This window comes from Phoxinus phoxinus (assembly GCF_949152265.1).
Source record: "Phoxinus phoxinus genome assembly, chromosome: 11".
Classification (NCBI taxonomy): Eukaryota; Metazoa; Chordata; class Actinopteri; order Cypriniformes; family Leuciscidae; genus Phoxinus; species Phoxinus phoxinus.
In genome coordinates this window covers 33,982,179-34,006,038 of record NC_136886.1, presented here as the reverse complement: position 1 = coordinate 34,006,038, position 23,860 = coordinate 33,982,179, and the positions used below count along the sequence as shown (strand labels likewise).

Below are 23,860 nucleotides of genomic sequence, written 5' to 3'. Positions count from 1 at the left end.
TATCATGGTATATGTATCAACGGATATTTTTCAGACAAGGAATACAATAACTAACACACAAATAAATCTCTCTTTCTTCACCTCAGAACCCTTCCTCTCTGGACTGGTCCATTCAGAGCGCCCTGTCGTCTCTTTTCCCTCCGTTTGAGGCTACCGCTCCTACTGTTCTCAGCCAACTCTTTCGCACCATTGAGGAACGTTACCATGGAGACGCACTGCAGTGCCTGCTGAACTTCCTTATCCCAGCCAAACATATCCTAGAGAGCGTGCAACAAGCTGCCTGTGTGAGTACAACATGCTAATCACAACAAAAAAAGCCCATTGGACAGCGCCTTAGTAAAAGCCAACCATCTAAAAATGTTGAATAGCCTAAGTGACATTAGGAAAGGTTCATCCAAAGATTTATGTCATTATACTCACCCTCATGTCATCCCAAACCTGTATGACTTTTGTCTTCAATGGAACGTGGAAGTTCATAGACTATATTCCAAGTCTCCTGAAACCATACAATGATATTTGAGAGCCGAAGCAAAGAGAAAGAGTTTCAATGAATAATGTCTTAAGGTAAATTAGGTAATTTCACAGAATTGCATAAACACTCATTGTTTGGGCAAACAGGTAGTCACACTCAAACAAACATGTTCCCCATTGCAACTTTAAATTTAAATGTGTTCCAGCACTAACATAAAGGTTCAGAAGAGTTGAAATATGCAGTAGGGTTATATTACTACTTTTATGGTGATTTTTGGAGCCTGGAAGGCCATGCTCACTGTAAGCTTTGAGTGTATGTAAAAGGACAGTGTGAATGATATAAGAGTAAGTCAATCATGTATTTTCATGTTTGGGTGAACTAAGCCTTTAAAGGGTAAAGCATGTTAGTAGGCGGACAAGATGAAAGCAATTTCCTCTGCAGACATTTCTTCCATGTGGACTTTTATGGCACAGATCCCACATGCTACTTATCCTTGTCCACTCAGCACAAGATTGTTTTGTTTTATCTTCAGAAAGAACAAAGGCCTTCCTAGACAGCTTCTTATGAAGGGCATTCAAGAATGTTTGCATGCAAGCCAATAAACGGCATCAAGACCCAAGCCATTACAAATCTGTTGATCGTAAAATCTATCAATCCAAATCTATCTGCAAGTAAACAAACCAGCTTTGCTCTCTCTCTCCCTCTCTCCCTCTCTCCCTCTCTCTCTCTCTCTCTCCCTCTCTCTCCCTCTCCCTCTCTCTCCCCCTCTCTCTCCCTCTCCCTCTCTCTCCCTCTCTCTCCCCCTCTCTCTCTCTCTCCCTCTCTCTCCCTCTCTCTCCCCCTCTCTCCCCCTCTCTCCCCCTCTCTCCCTCTCTCTCCCTCTCTCTCCCTCTCCCTCTCTCTCCCCCTCTCTCTCCCTCTCCATCTCTCACCCTCTCTCTCCCCCTCTCTCTCCCTCTCCCTCTCTCTCCCTCTCTCTCCCCCTCTCTCTCTCTCTCCCTCTCTCTCCCTCTCTCTCCCCCTCTCTCCCCCTCTCTCCCCCTCTCTCCCTCTCTCTCTCTCTCTCTCTCTCTCTAGGCTGTATACTCTGATGTCCTTTTCCGGTGTGAGGGTTGGCCATTGTGCTTGAGAGATCGTGTGGTGATCCAACTCGCCCCCATCAATCCTTTACTGCTCCGACCTGGAGATTTCTACTTGCAAGTGGAGTCTTTTGGAGAACAGTCAGCCCGAATTGTCCTCAAAAGTCTTCTTGTGCAGGAAGACCTTCTGGGGCAGGAGAATCTGGTACTGCAAGCAGGTTCCAGGGTGCTGGATGGTCCTGCGATTGAGGGGACGCCAATCCCGGAGACATCCTATCCATGCATATTCACTGAGTCTTGGCTAAGGGAAATAAATGAGGGACGTCATGGAAAACCTCTATGTCAGTGTGTGCTTTCCTCTGACCAGGGTGTTGTGAAGGTACCTTGGACAGAAGTTGCAAACCCTGAATTCCTTGAAAGGCCTAAATCTAACATCTGGCCTGAAACAAATACATGCTCAATTGCGACTCTCCGTGTGGGAGATCTTAAAACTGAGATTTCAGAGAACGAGTCACAGTCACAGGTACCTGTGGACTTCTCACCACTTGATATGGAAACTAGGATCCTTCCAGAGAAGGACGGGATGGTGGTTTCTGTTCAGTTGGTGGAGGGTGGTAGCAGACTGGTGAAGGTTGATCAAGGACATCCAATCAGCAGTTTTGCTGGAAAACCTGTTGGCTGGGTCTCTCCTAATACATGGGACAATAGGCACAACGGAGAGCTGGAAGGAGAATATGTGGATCTGTTGGAGTTTAACAAGGAAAAAGAGACTTTGGTCCTCAACAAAATAGCAATCCCTAAAAAACCATCAGGTTTCAAGCAAGTCAGGACAGCTCAACCTGCCTCAAAAAGCAGCGGTAACCTGTATGGTGATGAATGCAATCCTTGCATGCAAATCAAACAGCCATTTGAGATAATGCAAAACGATCCAGAATCCAAATGCAGGTATCGTCAATCTTATGTAGCAGCTCTCAGAAACCCAGTGAATTTTGAGAGATCAAGTATGCTGCCCTCTCTAGATGAAACCAGGACAGATGTAGAGGAGCCAAGCTGTGAGGGATATGGAGTTGGCCATAGACTTAAACCTTTGAGTTGTACATTTGGCCAGACACCAAACCAAGCAGACAGAAACCCGATGCAATTCTTTGAGAACTCAGCCCAACAAAAGCAAAGCACAAGGAACTCAACACAGCCAAGTCAAAGTGTACCTCATGACTGTATTTCAAGGGAGAACGCAGAGTCTCTTGACCAACATATGACCCAACAGATCCCTAGCATGGTCCCAGCGAGACAACAACACAAGTCATTCCTCACTGGGCAACAGGATCAACATCCGACTGCACTAGGGACTAAGGCTTTTCCCGACAAAAGACTTTACTGTCTGAACAACTCTTTTAGGCAAGATTCATTTCAAATACGGATTAGCAGCCAGAAGCACGCCAAAACCCAACACTTACCCAAAATGGGGCTCAGGGCTTTACCTGACCACAGCGGTCACAGACAAGATGCAAATCTATGTTTGCAGGGTTTCAATCCAATTCAGCATTCACAAAACCAGCTAACACAGGCCTATGAGCAAACACCTGCTCTATTTCAGACCCAGTCCAGTCAGATCCTTTTCCAAAACGAGAACAGGCATTCGGATTGCAAAGTCCTCTGTGATGACAGACATTGTGGAAGAGGCCCAGATTCACCTGTACAGGTGATCAAAGGTAAAAGCAGGTCTAAATCCCGCTCATACTCTTTAGTCTCAGAAACAACCAGAGAGTGTCTGCAATCACACAAGCCGACCAACAGAAGCCGCAGTGATGTCTATCCAGAGATCATCCCCATGTTGCCTGCTATCCAGGGAATAAAACACACAGCCAATTTGGTGTCCCCAAAATTAAACAGACAACAAGAAGCAAGAAAGGGTAAGTTGAGTTAGACCGCTGCATGTGAAAAGAACTTGTGATTTGTTACAAGCATTTAGAAGGAATGAATAAGGAGAAAAAAATCTAAAAATTCTGTCTGTGGTTCCTTGCTGTGTCAACTAATTGCATACAGATTTTTACCCCACATCCCACTTTGTTGTTAAAAGAACATCTGAAGCAACATGATGTCTGGCCAACATGCTGTTTCTTAGATCTTTATCCTTAAATGAAAAGCTTGTTCAAACATGACTGATATGAAGTAATTTACAAAAAACGACTACTACTATGAGGCCATGTCTAGTTGCCGCACGCTATGACACATATCGACTGATTTACACACAACTTTGACCCTGGTCCTCTGCTTAGGAGAAAATATACCATTCTGAAAGGTCATCTTAAAAGAGTGCAATGTGACACTGGCTAAAGGTCAGGAGCGTGCACAGCGTTCCACAAGGGAATTTCTGCAGTCCTTCATCTGATCTCTTTCTTCAGAAGAACAGAAAGAAAGCATTCATGAGGACCAAGAGCCAGGGCAGGGAACAGAAATAACTACATCCCCCCCGTTTATGGGGAAGCTGTTAGATGTCTTTGTAAATGGGAAGAGGAGGATCATGGCTTTAGTTTACAAATCATTTTTCCTAAAGTTTTTTTAAAGGGGAGATCAACAGCTCCATCTAGCTGTGGCGCACATCTTAGATTTTCACTCATTTCAGTAAACTCAGAAAGATACAAAAAGTTTAATTAAGCTTTTGTGTTGTTATATTTACTAATGTTGAAAATTAAAGTAATTTCTCCTCTTTCTAAGAAGTCTCCCCCTCTGGACAAGCTGGACCACCGGTTGTTAATGGAGTAGTGCTTCAGAAATCACACGCTGATCAGTCTGAGAATAGAGTTCAGGAAACTCTACTTTCCCAGGACCTCACAATCAAGAGCATTCTCCAGCTAGGCATCATCTGTCTACCAGGTATGCTTGCTAATCAATTTTTTTATTATGAACAATTGTGGTGTAGTGGTTAAAGCTCAGGGGTATGATTGATCCATGCAGACTAATCTAAGTCTAAAGATAACCGTGCCCTTGAGCAGGACACTACAGCAAGAACGGTTTATTCGAAAATAAATCTCATCAACAACAAGGTCACCATGATTTTGCCAAGTGAGATATGTTCCTGACCTGGATACACATTTTTTTGTTGATCCTGGAACAACATTCCTGTCCGAAAATGTAGTCCTAAACCTATCCCTACCCCTTAACCTAATCCTAACCATAACTCATCCCTAAAATCAGAGGGAAATGATAGATGAATAACACTGATGTAAAAGCACCTAACCCTTGTTTTAAACCTAAACTTAGCATAAACTGTAAACTCGTCCCTCAAATCTGATTGGTTGATTGGAATGTTGTTCCAAAATCAATAAAGATGTTGATCCAGGAACATACTTTGTGAAATCACATTCCCCCAACAACAAACATAAATAAATAAATAAATAAATAAATAAATAAATAAATAAAAATAGTCAAGTCATCTTCATTTATATAGCGCTTTTAACAATGTAGGTTGTTTCAAAGCGGGTTTACAGTGATAAACGTATAATTTAAGGTAAGAGATTGTTTTGGCTTTATAGTGGTTCTTGAATTAAGATATTTTCCAGCTAAAGTTAGTTTTGATTTATTCACTTCCGTCGCAACAATCATTAGTTATTAAATGAATGCCACTAAGACGACATCGTTCTCTCTACATAGACTTTAAACGCGAACCTGTGAGAAACGCTGATGGCGCTCACGTGCGCATTAAGAATTAATTCTATAGTTATGCGCATTTGATATGTGCACAGGTTTGTAAATCCCTACGAACCAAGCCTTAACAAACTACTTTTACCAATCAGTGACTAATGACTGAATTTAAGTCTGTTCAGAGATCATATGACTGACACAAGCTGTATGGACTACTGTTATCATGCTTTTTTATTCAAGCTTGACAATCATCATGCACTTCCATTGCATTAGAAAAGAGCAGTTTCAAAATTCTGCCTAACTTCTCATTTTGTTTTCGACTAAAACAAGACAAAAATACAGGGCAACAGGCAGGCTTTTTCACATGGAAACTATGAGGAAAAGCAACTAATGTTTTATGAGATCACACACACACAAAGAAATTACATCATGATCACACACATAATGCAAGGCCTTTTAGGGCTTCTGAAGGTGAGTAAATGATTCATATTTGAGCGAAGTACACCTAGATTCAGGGGGTAGGCCTATGAACCTATAATGGGAATCCTAGTTACTTTTGATTAAATTACCTTCTAAATGACGACCACTTGCTGCTAACTTCTTCTTACATGCACTTTAAACGTAGCCTACAGGTTGCACATTTAATTCTAGATAAAGCTAAATGCATCAAATGTAAATGCTGATGTCAGTTAAAAGGGCAAGTTCTTCTCTTGACAATGTTTGAAGGCTGACAGGCGTGTGACTATCATAGTTTGCAATGTGAATGATGTTTACAAACAGATCAGCATCTCATTAATATAGCGCTAGCATGCAGCCACTTGCAATCCCAATACAGAACATGATTGTCTCCATTCAGTGTTTTATCCAGACACAACTTAACTTTTAAAATTGGTCATGTTCGTTGGCAAAATGACAAAGCTATTCAAGCACACAAATGATTCAGACTGAGTGACGTGCACAGTCTATTAAATTGTGTTGTTTTGAACCCATTCTGTTCTCTTACCATCACAAGGCAGTCGTGACCGAGCTGGCCGGGCCGTGGTTGAGGTGTATGGCGGCAGGAAAGGATGGGCTTCCTCTCAACTCTCTCCTCTGGAGTTTTGCAGACTTCTGCTTTTCCTGCACTCCGTTCCCAGGTAACAGTAGAGATCAGTCTGCTCAATTACCACAAGGGGGCAGTAAGAGACAGTGTCATTTTGTGGACATGTCATGAAGTATCAGCAGCCTACCAAATACAACGATGTGATGAAACAAGCGTCAGTAATCTATCTATCAGGCTTCTTGTGCACTATTTAGCATCGAATAAATAGTCAAATTTAATAATGCAAACATTTTATTGAATTTGATAAATACATATATGGTTTTCATTCTAGGAGCAAAATGATGGAACGAACGGAATAAAATTCAAACAGGTTTTAATCTGTGTAAGTTTTAAGAAGTTTTGTCGGTTTGTAAATCAGTCCGCTCATCCTGGTAAAAGAAACCGGCGCTACTTTCATGTCTTTCGTATCAAACCGCGCTCTCATTTGATACAATCGCAAAGTTTATTTATTTGGTAAGTAGCTGTGTAATAAGCTCTTATATACTGTCTATTATCGCAAAATAAACCACAGCAGGGTAATCAAAAAAATTTTCTCTAAATTATATTAGGCTATTTTTCCTCACATTCAATAATTCAGAAAATGGCATAGGCCTAGAATCTCATTTGTCAGTGCTGAAAAACCTACATGTTTTTAAACCTTTCTGTGGTTATAGCCTAGCTCAATAATATTTTAACAATAGATTTTTGATGCCAATATTTATTTCTGTATGAAACCATGTGCTTGACATGTTGAATTTCTAAATTTCTGCATGTCAGAATTAAAATCTGCCTCATTGTTTTGAAGGTATTAATGTACTACAATTTAGTAGCTACAGATGGTTATTTCATTCTCCTGCTCTTTCATTGCTCTGTATTTCTAAATATTACTAATTACTCTTCAACTTTTCCTGTTTATAGGCCTATATCATTTTCTTTTTTTCTTCTCCAGGACTGAGGTCAGAGAGCTGGGACTTACTGTGGTGATTGACAGCCGGAAGTGTCCTCTGCCCTCTGTGTTCTTCAGATCACTGCTCATGGTTCAGGTGAGGACACAGAAAACTAATCATCACCTCAAACACCAATACAAACCTGAACACATCCTTCATGTTTGTGTGTGTGTGTGTGTGTGTGTGTGTGTGTGTGTGTGTGTGTGTGTGTGTGTGTGTGTGTGTGTGTGTGTGTGTGCGTGTGTGTGTGATATAGGAGCAGGCCCTTCATGCAGTGCACACTATCTTGATGCTGGTTGATAAAGACTCTAATCCTCGCCCAGAAAAACATCCTGGTCTACAGGTAATTAACACCCCCAAACACACTCGTTCTACACAGCAATTACACCTTCATGGAAACATGCAACCCTTTAATTAACACCTGGAACGTCTGCTCGCACTGACTTCAGATATCCACGTCTGATGTCTACCGGAAATAAGTTTGTTTTTTGAAATAAATAAATACTGTAACAGTATTGTTTAATATCAGTGCTTGGGTCTCACACACACTTTTACAGTACGATATGTTAAAGTGCATGATCATTTCTTTTAGATAGATGTTGTGACAACACTAAAAGCTCTTCATAAGACAGTTGACGGACAGCAGTTGACCTCTGACCTTGGCGGGACCTTCCCTTACAGTCATGACGACTGGCTGCAGTTTCACCAGGTACCACGTCACACAAACACTCATTATCCTTCTCATGGATGTCTGCAGTTTTGCAATGACACTGACGCTGTTAATGTGCGGTTTTAAGTTCTCTTTTCTGTACTTCTGTACTAAATGTTGACGCACAGGCGACCCATAGTTTCCTGTCCTATCTCTTTCTACTATCATTAAAAATAAATGACAGTTAAAGGTGTTGTCATACCACTTGCTCACTCACAGTCTACACATTTGTGTTTGGTTTGTGTAGCAATAACATGCTATTGTGTAATCAATCCTCTCAAACCACAAGTATACAGCTGTTAAAACACTTTAAACTGATGTAAGTCCACTTGCACAATCAGTTCTAGTGAAGTAAACCACACGTTCCTGACAACAACAAATGTCTCTTTTATCTCTTTAACATCTGAGAGACCCCGAAGGCACTTTAACTCACAAGTGCAACTACGCAACTTCTCCTGCACTTACGAGAATTGATTATAAACTACATTTCAACTTGTCTGTCTGCTGGACACATGCTTTAGATCCGTTGTTCTGTTGAATCACGTATATGACGATTTTCTAACGTGTTTTTGCATATGTGTGTCTTTTTTTTTTAGAAACTTTCCCTCTTTCAACTCGACCTTCAGGCAGCTTCTTCATTACTACAGACGGCAATCAGGAGACTTGATGTTAAAAAAACAGACACTGCAAAGGTCATTTTCATTTCTGAAACTTTCCGTGAATACAGTACACATCTGTATACTGTTAAATTAAAAGTAGGGATACACCAATATTTCAATTTTGATCAATATAAGGCGCTTATTTATCATAATCATTGTAGTTAAATGAATGTAGGAATCAAAACTTATAAAAAAAATGATTACTTCTGAAATTTGATCAGAATCAAATTTCACTTCTGAAATTTGATCAGAAGTGATCAAATCTGTGAAATGATGTTATATTGTACAGTTATGTTTTGCATCCCTAATTAAAGGTACAATGACATGTTTTGTAATGAGAACTATTAAATATGTTTGATAAACTATTATGTAACAGAAAATGAACATAAATGTTGGCAGTACATTAAATTTGCTTTCAATTTGGATACCACATGATTTCCCCCCCCCCCTTTATCATTTAAAAAATAATAGTAATAATAATTGTGTATATATATATATATATATATATAAATTGTTGATGTTTATTTAATGTATATATTAATATAAAAATGTATATAAAATGTATATAAAATATATTAATATTACAATTTTAATTGCAAAAATTGCAAGCCTCATTTAAAATAAATGCAAAATAAAACGGTTTATGTAACATAGAATGAGCAAACATGTAGGCGGTACAATCCAGATACCATGATTTCGCTCCATTCAATTTTTTAATCTCATTTATTTAATTTGACCTCTTGACCTCTTGCTACTCCTAAACTAACCAATCCGATCGTCCAGGATGTCCAGTCCTGCATCCAGGAGCAAAGGAGCTCCATGAAGATGGTGCTCGAGGACGCCCGATTGGTCGCTCTCCAACGAGAGGGCGGGTCTATTCTCGCCAGGACGAGGAAGGAGGAGTCTCGATTCGCTCAGTCTGAAGACTTCAGGTATTTCCCTGTGTGTTTGAGTCTCAGCAGGATTGGTCTTGATCAGAGCTCAGCTGTGCACATGATGTTTGGACAGCTGCTCGGTCCAAGTTTATCCTGTTTACCCAACAGCAAGAGCCTTTATACACACGATGGACTCCAGTGGAGAACCAATGTATAATTTAAAGGAATAGTTCACCCAAAAATGGAAATTCTGTGATCACTTACTAACACTCATGTTAGGCTGCACAATTAATCGAATTTGTAATCGCGATTACAATTACAAATGCCACAATTATGTAACCGCTCAAAGGCGCAATTACAAAAGTAATACAAAAGTCCACTTAGATTATTCTGTGTGCTTAAGATTTCTACAGCTTATCTTAAGTTTTTTTTTTTCTATTTTAATTTTAGTCATCTTAGTATAACATTATAATACCATGCATATTTTTACTTTGGTTTGGTTTCTTTAAATACAATTTTTTTATTTTTTGACTTTTGAGGCTTAATGCAGCAATAAAGGTTTTTCAGGAAGAGTGTTTTCAGCTTGTTTATTTTGATATTACAATATGGCATGCAGTCGCTTCAAACTATGGCTTAAAGCTATTCAAAACATCATTCAATGGAAATTGTGATAATCGTAATTAATAATCGCAGTCACAATTTCAAGGGAATAATCGACAATTATGATTTTTTTTTTTTTTGCATAATCGTGCAGCCCTACCTCATGTTGTACCAAATATGATTCCTATATGAATTTCTTTCTTCTGCTTAACACAAAAGAAGATATTTTGAAGAATGTTTGTAACCAAACAGTTTGATTTTTTTCAATACTAGGAAGTCATCAACTGTTTGCATTAACCCATATTCTTCCAAATATCTTATAATGGTGTAGGTTTTCACCAGCCTGTAATATTTACCATAAATAAACTAAAATCTGTAAAATGTGTTATATGTGACCCGCCTGGATCACAAACCCAGTCACATGTCGCACGGGTATATCTGTGGCAATAGCCAACAATACATTGTATGGGTCAAAATTATCAATTTTTCTTCTATGCCAAAAATCATTAGGATATTAAGTAAAGATCATGTTCCATGAAGATATTTTGTAAATTTGCTACCGTAAATATATAAAACATGTATTTTTGTGAGTGAATGCAGCACAATCGTGAACATAAATGCACAACTTTAAAGGAGATTTTCTCAATATTTCGATATTTTTGCACCCTCAGATTCCAGATTTTCAAATAGTTGTATCTCGACCAAATATTGTCGTATCCTAGCAAAGCTTATTTGTTCAGCTTTCAGATGATGTATGAATCTCAATTTAAAAAAATTGACCCATGTGACTGGTTTTGTGGTCCACGGTCACATATTTGCAGTATCTGCATGTGTTTTTTGCAGGCGCTGAGAACACACACACTTACATGTGTCCTTTCTCTCGTGCAGGGACTCTCTGGAGTGTGTGACGTGTCTGTATAACCAGGTGGAAGAGGCCGTTCACACGCTAGTGATGAAATCCAACCAGTCCCTGCAACATCTCGAACACGTTCTCCTGCTGAGAGAAACAGAAGACTCGCTCGGCACAGTATGCATTACATCCCAGCACTGAATGCGTGTTTATGGCAGATAATAAGCACAGCCCACAGAAAGCACTGAAAATAACTCAAGACAAACATTGTGTCTGCTGTAGTGAATAAACCAGCCAGCGTAACAACCTTCACAGTGAAACATAACATCACCGCGCTAAATAAAGTGAGCGTAATTCTTCCGCTCTTAAAAGAGAACGTTTTGAGACCAGCGAATGTTGGTGCAACTGCATTTGTGGCACAATTTATTTTAGCACAGAAAATAACTTTGACTCTTCTCCCAGTGAAAGTGAAGGGCAAGCCAAGGCAAATCATGTTAAAATGCAGTTCAATTAAATTATATTATATTCAACCATGCAAATCCGGGAAAGATGGCAACTGTGGCATAAAATGAATAAGGATAGCAGAAAGAAATGCAATCCATTAAAGGTACAATATGTAAGAATTTTGTAATAAAATATCCAAAAATCACTTGCACAGTGTGATATATTTTCTGCAGTTGTGTACTTACAACATCCCAAAAATCTCCAAAGATTTTTTATTTCAGAGAAATTCCAGTTTTAAATAACGGCCCGTCCCGGAACATTTTTTTTGCCTGTCAATGACGCAATATCCACGCTATCCTCGGTTTTCGCTCGCACTGCCACTGCCGTACTGTCGTAACCATGGCGACAGACGTGGACAACTGCGTAGTGCGTAACGTTTAGCGGCACGCTGTTCTTATTTCGTACAAACATTATGGATCATGGCAAGCAGACTTTGGGACAAAAAGGGAGATCTAAAATGAGGCTCAATATCGGCGTGGTGTTTTCGAGATGCCGAGAGCTCCACGTCCGTGACAAACTTGGACTCGACAGAGCTTCACGAGTCACGACTTGACAGCGATACCGTGTTTACTGGTATTTGTGTTTACTGAACGTTCTGAAACTAGTAACATTTAAATATTTCAGAAATAAAACGTTCATTTTTTCTTGCTTTTCTTTCCATTTTTTCTGCTAATGTTATGAGAACAATATTAAAGACAGGATAATTCTGAACAAACGTTCTGTTAAAGTTACTGGACGAATGTTGCTCATCATAACTTTAAGAGAAAGTTCACTTTTAGCTGGGTAAATACTGTATAAGTATTGTTTGTTGTTACAGTAGTTCATGTCAATGTCATGTTATTAATATGAACTAATGTTAACAACTGAAACCTTATTGAAAAGTCTTATAGTTTTTTGTAAACTGAGGGATGAGTGTATATAGTTTTTGTATTGTCCTCATTGTATCAAAAATGCTGAGCTAAAGAAGAGATCTGGTGGAGTCAACGGGATTTTCTCTGCATTAATAGCATCAATTCAGCGCTTGAATCTTGTTTATAATTATCGTTTTTGTTTTTCACAGATCCAAACGTGGTGTGAGGAAGAGGAAGAGTCATGGCAGAAGGACAAAGACGGCACTGAGAAAAGCCTGATGAAAATAGAGCAGCGACTCCAAGACATTCAGTCTGTTCTTATACAAGCAAAGGTAACAAATCCTCAAGACATTCACTTTAATATATTACCACAAGAAGATGGATGGCCCAGAATATGAATCTGAAAATGCCTGAATGTTATCAGACTTAGATTGTGTTATGGATTTATGTGGACTGTTGAGTTCAAATTAATCAAAAAGTAATAAAAATACCAGAGTTTTTCTGATAATGAAGATGGTTCAGGAATGTGCGTCTCTTAAATAATGATAAGAGCTAAAGGTTCATGAGGTTTCAGATATTTTTGATATTCTGTATAATGTGTACAGGGAAAAGAACATTGAAGAAAAATTTGAATATCGTGCAAAAAAACATTTATTTCAGTAATTCAACTTAAAAGGTGAAACTAATATATTATATAGACTCATTATATGCAAAGTGAGATATTTCAAGCCTTTATTTGTTATAATTTTGATGATTATGGCGTACAGCTTATGAAAACCCCAAATTCAAAATTAGAATATTGTGAAAAGGTTTTCAGAAGCTGTAAGCCATAATCATTAAAATTATAACAAATAAAGGCTTGAAATATCTCACTTTGCATGTAATGTGTCTATATAATATATTAGTTTCACCGTTTAAGTTAAAAATGACTGAAATAAATGAACTTTTGTACCATATTACATTTTCGAGTTTCACCTGTTTGTTTGTTTGTTTGTTTGTTTGTTTGTTTGTTTTTCCAGGAGAAAAAAGTGAAAGGGATGTTGTTGATAAAGGAAGTGGAGAGAAAAAACAAAGGAATGCATTATCCTGAAAGTGACGTTTTTCGTTGTAACACCGTCACTTTTAAAACCAACATGACTGGGTTTCTCCTGAGAGCTGAGGAACGCAGATCTGAGCTGGAGGCGTCTCTGGATCTGGATCGTTTCTGTGAAGAGGTTAGTCAACATACATGGACAATAATTAACATGGACATTTTACTTATGCAATGTGATAAATTACTCTGTGAAAGATATAAGATATATTGTAGTTAGCAATTAGACCATAGGGTCATGGAAAGCCATCAGGGAAATTTTAAACTGTGTTCTCCAGAAACTAATCAAATCTTAAAGCGGATGCAATTTTTATAGTTAATAAACAAAAATTGTGCTCAGCAGTAAATATTTAATTAGCATGATATTGCTCTTGGAAAAATTGCACAAACTATATATACAGCTGTGTGTGTGTGTCATATGTCTGAAACTAAATTATTTTTAAATAATTATCAGAAACAAATGGAAAAAGTCTTGGCATTTAATCGGTTAAAGATTGTGAGAGCGCCAATAATAACTGAGCAGCAAATCATCATATCAGAGTGATTTATGAAGGATCATGTGACACTGAAGACTGGAGTAATGATGCTGAAAATTCAACTTTGATCACAGGAATAAATTACATTTGAAAATAAAGAAAACAGCTGTTTAACATTGTAATAATATTTCACTGTTTTTACCGTATTTACTGAATTTTTGATCAAATAAATGCAGCCTTGATGACCAGAAGAGACTTATTTTAAAAACATAAAATAAAATAAAAATTCTAACTTTTTGACCAATGGTGTATATATAAAACAAACTAATATAATATACCCATATTGTGATATACCCATATGTCAAAAGATTAATCGTGATTAATCACATCCAAAATAAAAGTTTGTGTTTACATAATATATGTGTGTGTACTGTGTATAACTATTTATATATATAAAAACACACACAATCATGTATATATTTAAGAAAAATTGGTTATATTTATATATAAAATATTTATATATAATATAAATTATATAAATGTATACACAGTATATAAATGCAATTATTCCTTAAATATATACATGAATGTGTGTGTATTTATACATAATAATTCTACACAGTACACACACATATATTATGTAAACACAAACTTTTATTTTGGATGTGATTAATCACGATTAATCTTTTGACAGCCCTAATATATATATATATATAGTGAAAGCTCTTGCTCACGATCCACTAGTTATGAGTCTATATATATAATGCCCATCTCTTCTATTGCATAACTATCTAATAGCCTTAAAATGTCTTTGATCTTCTTTGTTTTCCAGGCCTCATCTCTTGTTAAAGAGTGTATGGAGTATTTCGATCACATAAAGAACACAAATCCTCCCATGTGCCCCTGCTTGAGTACATTGAAGGCTTTTGAGGAGCGTTTGAAGGACTTCTCCCCCCAACACTTTCAGGACAGGAGCGCTGCGCTGCTGGAGAGGCTCCCGGACGGGATATGCATGTGGAATGCAGTCCGGGCTCAATGCCGAGACATCAGACAGAGACTCGCGGAGATACTGCAGGCCTCTTATAGAAGTCAAAACCCTCTGGGAATGCCAGGAAAGGAAAGCGATGAGGCCCACTTGAAAGGTCCGACCCGAAGCGTGATTAGCACAAGCCTTAGAGAAAGTGAAGGCGACCCCCAAACAAACCCTGTTGGCGGTCATATGAAGACCAGAAATAGTCGTGATAATGAGACAGTGACGCATTTCGAGCCTGTTAGGAGAAACACATCATCAAATTGTGATCCAATAATGACTCAAAACACACACAAAGAATCTGCACCGATTGAACTGCAAGGTCATCTCAAAGAGGAAGGAAGACATCAGCATTTCCATCAAAGTGAAGGCGAAGTTTCCTCATTACACAATGGCCCGATCAAAAAATTAAGAAAGCGCCCTCGTATATACTCTCACAGCGACAGTGATCTCAGAAAGTCAGGCCATGTCAATAAGTATGACCGCTTGCCATGTTATGAAGCCCTGGTCCGCTCGCATAGTGAAAGCTCTTGCTCACGATCCACTAGTTATGAGTCTATGAGCAAAAGCAATGCTGCGATCAAGCATGTTTATAAGAAGACATCTGCAGATTCCTGTCAAGCGAGGATCATGGTCATCGGCTCAGACAGAGCATCATGGGATGAACAGAGCTCGCACCACGACAGCATCTGTTCAAGCCAAAGCGACATACATGAGAAGTTCAGCTGTGACACCAAATCTGACGACAGATCAGCAGCAACACACTCAGATAATCCAGAGTCTGTGCGGATACTGGAAAACAACAGTACTGTACTGTGAGTCCGACTTAACCAATATACCATACACCATTATTCTAATGAGAGTGATGAGAATCATAATGTGACGATACTGAGAAAGAACTGATCGTACAGAGCAGGACATGATGAGAAGGAACTGATCATTAATTGGTTAATAACATAATAAGTGCAACTTTTGTTTTGCATTCATCAAGCTCTTGTTTTTCAAGAGAAAATAATCAAAAGAGGTGAAGCACACTTAATTTCTAAAGTATTTAATTCACTAGATTTTCCAAAAAATATAGTTTCCATTATGAATTCTAAGTAAAATAATCATTACCACATGATTATTTTATATAGTTTCAATATTATTAAAATAAAATAGTTTTAGCATTATAAGAATATTAGATTCAATAAAATACTTTCCCTTCTGCTGGCCTCCATAACAGACAAAGAGCTGGTCTGAGGTCCTGAAGTTCTGTCTTCGTAAGCGTGAAGGGTACATACTGGACAGAGCAGCGCCAGGGCTGGGTCTGCCTCCTCCAGGGCCAGCGCCTGCAAGATCACCACCTGGTCCCTGAAGGGAGTGGTGGGAACTTTGGGCATGTAGTCGAACTCCAGGCACACTTTGTCAAACTTGCCTGCAGGTCCTCTACCCTCTTGAATGAGGCCAGAGCCATCAGGAGCGCTAACTTGTCTTGACTGACAGGATCTTAAGCTCCACTGAGAGCAATGGCTCGACGGGAGGTCTCTGCAGTGCAGACAGAACAACTGACAGATGACAAGAGGCTACATGCTGAGGGCTGGGTGGATTGAGCCTCCTAGCTCCTCACAGGAACCTGATGACCAGGTTGTGCTGTCCTAGTGGCTTAGAGTCCACCAAATCATGATGGGCTGAAATGGCAGCCATGTAGACCTTGAGGTTGAAGGAGACAGCCTTCGTTTCAACCCTTCTTGAAGGAAGGAGAGCACCGACCCGATCGGGGATTTCAAGGGGTCTTCTCAGCGAGAAGGTGATGAAGAGGTTCCACTTCAAGACATAGGCGTGTCGGGTGGACAGGGCACTAGCTGAAGAGATGGTAGTTACCACCTGAGGTGGCAAAGTACCTAAACCTTCCGCGTCCCGTCCAGGACCCACACGTGCAGGTTTCACAGATCGGGGCGCGGGTGCCAAAGAGTGCCCCCTCTCTGAGAAAGGAGGTACTTCCTCAGAGGGATTGGCCAGGGAGGGGCTGTCATGAGGAATACAAGTTCGGGGAGCCAGGTCCGGCCGGGCCAATAGGGCGCGACCATGAGGACCTGCTCCTCGTCCTCCCTGAGCAAGTAGGCTTACTGGGGCAAACGCATACTTGCGAAGGCCCCGCGGCCAGCTGTGCGCCAGGGCGTCCGTGTCGAGGGTCCCCTCGGTCAGGGAATAAAACCACTGGCAGTGGTAAGTGTCTGGAGAGGCAAACAGGTCTACCTGTGCGTCTCCGAAGCGTTCCCAAATCAGCTGAACCAACTGGGGATGGATCCTCCATTCCCCGGGGAGAGAGCACTGATGTGAGAGCTCGTCGGCTGCACGATTCAGCTCGCCTGCGATATGAATGCCACGAAGCGACCTCAGATGCTTCTGGCTCCATAAGAGAAGATAACGAGCGAGTTGCGACATGCGGCGGGAGCGTAGACCACCCTGACGGTTGATGTACGCTACGGTCGCTGTGTTGTCCGTCCGGACTAGTACGTGCTTGCCCCTCAGCAGGGCCCTGAAGCGGTGCAGAGCAAGACGTTCTGCTAGCAACTCGAGGCAATTGACATGCCACTGAAGTTGGGGTCCTGTCCAGGAGACCGACGCAGCATGCCCATTGCACATGGCACCCCAGCCCGTGGCGGAAGCATCTGTTGAGACGACAACATGCCTGGACACTCCTGCCCATAGAAAGGAGAGGGCGGACCACGGGGAGAAGGTCTGTCGGCAGGCCGGAGTGATTGCCACTCTGAGCGTGCCATGTTGCCCTGCCCATCTCTGGACTCGGCCGTGAAGCCAGTGCTGAATCGATCTCATATGAAGCAACCCGAGCGGCGTGACTGCCACTGAGGATGCCATGTGCCCCAGGAGCCTCTGAAAGAGTTTCAGTGGAACCGCCATCTTGCCCTCGAATTGACTCAGGTAATTCAGCAGTGACTGAGCATGCTCGCTCATAAGCTGAGCGAACATGACGACCGAGTCTATCTCCATACCGAGAAAAGAGATCCCCTGCACGGGGGAGAGTTTGCTCTTTCCCCAGTTGACCCGAAGGCCCAGTTAAGACAGAGACAGAAATCTACCGCACCCAGAAACACACGGGCGAAGTGACATCTTTAAAAAGACGCACCCGTGCAGCTCTTTTAGAAAAATACCCTTTCAGCAGTGCTGAAGCGCACAGGGGAGAAGAAGAGACACAGCTCTTAACGATCTCCGCTGAACGTGCCGTCACACCAACACCCGCGCTGAAGAGTCTCGACTCGTAGATTTTCAAAGTGAAAGTGATTGTGAGCACAAAAACTCGGCTCCAAAGCGAAAGCATGAATGCGAGAATGCACGCGCTGCTCCTTATATACCCACACAGCGGGGCGGAGCTCGCGATGCAAATTACGCAGACCAAGGTACTTTGCGTACCATTGGCTCGTTTTTTACAAATCAGAGGTGATTGGCTACTCGGACGAGCCCCTATTCGTCAGACGTTCTGACTTAACGTAGAGCGTGACTGACTGAAAGGAAACTAGATTTACAGTATGTGATGTATATTTATTGGAAACCATATTTTATAACCATATATTTATAATTTATTTATAACCATATATATATATATGCCTCTGGGTAAATGTGATGATTCCTGACTAGAGTTCTTAATTTTAACAAAACATGTCTTAGATTGAATTATACAAATGTGTACTGGGTGAAAATGTTGTACGATTATTGAGATCTGTTTTTCTGCTATGTGTATTTGTAAGAGATCATGTTAGACCGCATCAGTGTGTGTTGTGTTCTGGCAGTAAACTGCATCAGTGTGTGTTGTGTTATGACAGTAAAACGCATTAATGTGTGTTTTGTGTCCTGACAGTAAACTGCAGCGCATCATGGAGGAGCTGCTCCAGACGGAGAGAGAGTATGTGCGAGCGCTCGGGTACGTGGTGGATCACTACATCCCTCAGCTGGAGCGTCCCGACGTGCCTCAGGACCTGCGGGGACAGCGAGGGAGCATCTTCGGAAACCTGGAGAAGCTGCGAGACTTCCACCAGCACCACTTTCTTCAGGAACTGGAGCTGTGTCTGAAGGAGCCCTTCTGTGTCGGACGCTGCTTCTTAAAACACGTGAGCTTTACAGCCTGAGACCTGAGGTTTCCCTTTAAAGCTCCGATTTAAAGATGTTTAATGTGCTGCTGCTTCAGAGAACCTAGAAACCAATACAGCTATAATGAAAGATCCATACAACTCAAAAAACAAAACATGTTCATTTCACATTTCACCTCCATATTGTATCAAATAAATCAATTATATTTTGCATAAAGGAAATTAAGCCTAAATATTTAGGATATAATATTTTTTTGCATTGTGATATTTTTTTCATGACAGTTGAGAACATTTCCTCCTCCCCCAAATTCGTATTATTGCAGTGCAAAAACAAAAACTGATGTATTATGTAGTTTGTCATACAGCCTTTAATTTATTCTGATTTAGATAAAAACAATTCTTCTTTAAATAACAACAGCATCTATCATTGGAAATAATAAATGTTACAACAATAACAAAAAAAGATTAAAAGGGAAATGGTTGGATGTACCTGTATTGCAGTAATAATAAACATTTTAGGGGAAAATGTGTTCATTTGTCAAAATTCACCCTAATATTTTTTTAATAAATATAAAATACATTGTATACATATACTGTATATATTGTTTTGTTTTTGTTTAGAGTGTCACACCAGGCACACAGCTAAGAGAAATATGTTTTAAGAACGTTTGGCCAACATTGCCATTAAGTTATGAAAGCGTTATTTCTGAATGTTCTCTTGAGGTTCTAAAAATGTTTTTTTCTCGGTTATGAATGTTAAGGGAACGTTCCATTTTACAATTTTGCAAACATTATGGGAACGTTACTTTTGAATGTCACTTTTGAACGTTCTGAAACGAGTAACATTTAAAAAATGTTAGACAGACATCACTAAAAATGTTTCAGAAAAAACATCCCATAATGTTTCTGTGCTATCATTTTGAGAACATGTCATGGGACCTTTAAAGTCCAGATAACTTTGAACAGCCAAAAAAAACTCAGCCAAAGTTCTGAGGACGTTCCCTGTTAGCTGGGAATCACCTTTATGACACATTAATATCTTCACACAAAGATTCTGAAAGCACACAAGAGTCCACTGTGTGAAACCAATGATTCTAACATTTTTTCTCTCAAATTCAGAAAGAAAACTTCAGCCTGTACGCATTATACAGCAAGAACAAGCCGCGGTCCGAGAGGATGCTCATTGATCACGGGAAGGACTTCTTTAAGGTGAGTCCTTCCTCCGTTTGCTCACAGTTTTCTTTCATAAGTGACACAAATTTGATATTTTAAGCCAGGCAAATATTAGTATTCATCAGAATCTGAATGTATGTTTTACATTTAGACCGACATTTCAACATAACTATACAAACACTTTTATGCAGTGTAAGAAAAAGTGACGTTGAAGATTTCCTGTTTTTATGCACAATTTTGAGATACTGCATTTATGTGCATTAATTCTAAAAATGTGCAAAAATAAATAAAAAATATGTTTTTAAGGTACACAGACCTCTCAAAAGATCAAGGCAAATTTGATTTCTCATGCTATGACCCCATCATTGCAAATAACAAATAAAATAAATCTATGAATTCAATAATATGACCCTCAAAACTAAAGATTTGTAAGCATTTGTATGTCTCTAAAGTACATGAAGAACCCGTAGAAGCTCCTTCCTGTTGCACAATAATAGGGAGTGTACAGTAAGATTATGAAAGAGTTATGAAAGAGTTACCATATAAACTTCATAATCTTACTATAAACTCCCATAATGGTAATGCAATAATTCACACATCTGATCAGATCTAAAGTAATGCCCACATGTGCGCTGGAACAGGCCTCGCTGGGAAATGTTGCTGCCATTCTGCTAAACAATCTGTCTGATGAAGCTTTCACTCCAGAAATGTGATTATACTTGGAATGAGAAGCATTAAATATGATTAGGGCAAAAAACATGTCAGAATACACCATCTGCGTAATAAATGTGCACTTTTCCAGACAGGGCACGTCTATAACCCAAACTCAACATGGCAAATGACCAGATGTCAGATAATTATGATACAAATAATAATGACAAATATTTGGTGTTGACTTAGCAAAAAAAGTCAAAGCAGTATTGATGATAATATCGTAACATAACTATTTTTATTTTAACTCATGCAATTAAAAACAATCTTGATGTACTAAAATAAGTAATCCTGAAATAAAAATGTATATAACCTATATAGACATTTTTTAAACAAAAGCTTATAAAAATGACAAAAACTCAACAAAATGACTAAACCTTATAAATATAAAAATAAAAACACATTTAAACTATTAGTAAAAACTATAATAAATAACACTGATGTACATAAAATGTCCACTTTTGGACCTATATTCATGTGTTTAATAATTACAATATGTCAATTCAATTCATATTTATTTGTATAGCGCTTTTCACAATACACATCATTTCAAAGCAGCTTCACAGAAAGTCCATATTACAATTTAAAGTGATTTTTTATCAGAGGTAACTGTCTTATGTATTTCAGATCAGATAGCTAATTAAATTAAACAATGTAATAATTTAATGCAGATACATTGAAGTAATGAATACTTGTTTGTTAACAAATGATTATGACATTTAGATGAAATGTAGTATTGGTGCATGTTGATTAATGAGTTCTTTGAGATGCTGTCATTAATAGCAGTGATATGATCCCGTTTAACAGCAGAAGCAGCAGCTGTTGTGCGATGCGATGGACCTGTCCTCGTACCTGCTGAAGCCCGTGCAGCGCATCAGTAAGTACAGTCTTCTGCTTCAGGAGCTTCTGCGGGAGACTGAGTCCGGTGCGCACGCGGCCCGACACCGGCTGGAGATCCAGAGCGCGCTCCACATCGTCCAGTTCCAGCTGCGCCACGGGAACAATCTGCTCGCCATGGACGACATTCAGGACTGTGATGTGAGTCAGACAGATGTTGTTCTTAACCCCTTAAGCGGCACCCCCTTTTTTTAATAGACATGAAAATGCACATTCCGAATTGAAATGGTTGTAAATTAAGAATGCTTTGGAATATTGATGTAAGATTGGTCTTGTTTTAAAGAAGACATTTGGCAGATTTTTGTAAATAAATTAAGAAAGTTAAACAGAAAAAAAAGTTATAGAAATTTGAGTTTATGAAAATGTACAATGTTAAAAAAATTATTATTCATATTTTATATAAAATATATATTTTCAAAACCTGGAGGACTGTAAAAATTCCACAAAAAAAATCAAAGCCAAAAATCTGAACAAGTTGTGTTTCAAATTTTAGGTTGATATCTCAAAAAATAAGCTTTCAGTGAGATTTAGTTTGTGCGCAGTACCACACTTCTCCACCAGTTGACATTATTGCACATATAAGGGCGCCTCCATTTCCATATGTGGTTTGAGTCTGAACCATTATTTGTACACTTTTTTCATACAATTTATGAAGTAGACATCCTATTCAGAAGTAGTATTGGAAGTTTGGCAGATTTTGAAATGAATTCATCTTCCAATAAACACAAGAAGATCACGTATGTGCATTATAGCTCGCTGCCACATCACTAATGCTGAATTATCATTTTTTTCTTTATATTTAAAACATTTTCAGACCTTTTTTCTAAAAGAATTGAATGGATGCTATCTTTTGAACTCTTGGCATGAAAACAAACTGAGGTTTCTACCATTCTTTCATGATTTTTCATGTTCATCACTATTTCAAAATAAAGGTCTGAACTCGCCTCAGGATTATGAACATATTCTTGTTGCAAATTGATAAATTACGGCTCCTCTGTAATATATTTTGAAAATCAGTCACCAAATATGTAAACTAGAGATTGTAAGCATTCAATTGATATATTTGTCAAGATTAGTTTAGGTTTAGTATAGAATATTACTATTTTTAATATGTAATGGCTGTGGGTTAAGGAAAAAATATAAGGGGTTAAGGAAAAAAATAATAATAATAATAATTAGAAATGTTGCAACAATCTGAAATAAATAAGTTGAAGCTTTATAAAATTTTAGCTAAATAGAATATATTAACTAACCAAAATAATTAAAGCACATAACAGTATTACTAAATTAAAGCTGTTTAATATAACAAACAAGCTCAGTTAGAATATTAATAAATACTATAAAGCTATATAAATAATACTAAAATAACACGAGTGAGAGAGATGAGATTACAACATCTCAGAAAACCCTGAAATCCGTTTTAGTTTACAGAGCTAGAATCAGAAAAGCATGTAATGACAAGCGTCAGTATTGCTGTTGCACACACTGAGGATTAGGGACTTAAACAAAAGACCATGCATTAATCTTCAGTGTGTAAAATGTTTTTACTTTTCTGATCAGACCTACAATTTCTACCTGCTTGATGATAAAATCCCACAGACTCGCACTGAAGAAGTCATATCCAGAGACCAGAATATCACACAGACTTGAAAGTCAATCCGGTAGCACTTTATTTAGATTCTACTACTATAAGTAACTTTGCAGCGTCAACTAACTCTCAGTAGAGTATTAGTAGACCGTCTGCTAAATATCTACTAACACTTTATTTTGATGCGCTGTTGTGCTTTCACACACACTGCGTTTGCAGTGCGCAACTGATCCGTGGGCCGCGGCTGTACCACATACTCACTATTCTTATTTCAAATCCAGAAGTTATGCATCAACTTTTATTTAAAAAAAAAAAGTTTTGTCAGCATTGCGATTCTCTTTGTACACATATACACTCTTGCGTATGCACGTTTAAACAACATTTAAACAACGTAGGCATATTATTCCATGCATTACTTCTATATAAAGTTTCTGAAGCAAGTGGTCAAATATTTAACCATGTACTTATATTTAAAATCGCGGATGCACGCGGATGCAGTCCGGCGATCCGTTCCAGTTGCGGTGCGTTTACAGCA

The 23,860-nt window shown here is 39.0% G+C and overlaps 1 protein-coding gene across 2 annotated transcripts in view; it reads left to right on the top strand.

Annotated features, from left to right (window-relative positions):
* quob (quattro b) overlaps positions 1-23,860 on the top strand; it is a 53,992-nt gene that overhangs the window by 15,463 nt on the left and 14,669 nt on the right. Inside the window, exons 2-17 of one of the 2 annotated variants that reach the window (XM_079627920.1) lie at positions 87-284; positions 1,550-3,464; positions 4,270-4,428; positions 6,209-6,332; positions 7,227-7,320; positions 7,481-7,567; positions 7,817-7,933; positions 8,530-8,625; positions 9,376-9,524; positions 10,956-11,094; positions 12,482-12,604; positions 13,292-13,486; positions 14,671-15,683; positions 18,728-18,977; positions 20,076-20,165; positions 21,648-21,878. In XM_079627920.1, coding sequence (XP_079484046.1) covers positions 87-284; positions 1,550-3,464; positions 4,270-4,428; positions 6,209-6,332; positions 7,227-7,320; positions 7,481-7,567; positions 7,817-7,933; positions 8,530-8,625; positions 9,376-9,524; positions 10,956-11,094; positions 12,482-12,604; positions 13,292-13,486; positions 14,671-15,683; positions 18,728-18,977; positions 20,076-20,165; positions 21,648-21,878 — 4,980 coding nt within the window. The remainder of the gene's footprint in view (positions 1-86; positions 285-1,549; positions 3,465-4,269; positions 4,429-6,208; positions 6,333-7,226; positions 7,321-7,480; positions 7,568-7,816; positions 7,934-8,529; positions 8,626-9,375; positions 9,525-10,955; positions 11,095-12,481; positions 12,605-13,291; positions 13,487-14,670; positions 15,684-18,727; positions 18,978-20,075; positions 20,166-21,647; positions 21,879-23,860) is intronic. The other variant, XM_079627921.1, reaches the window with a different exon arrangement.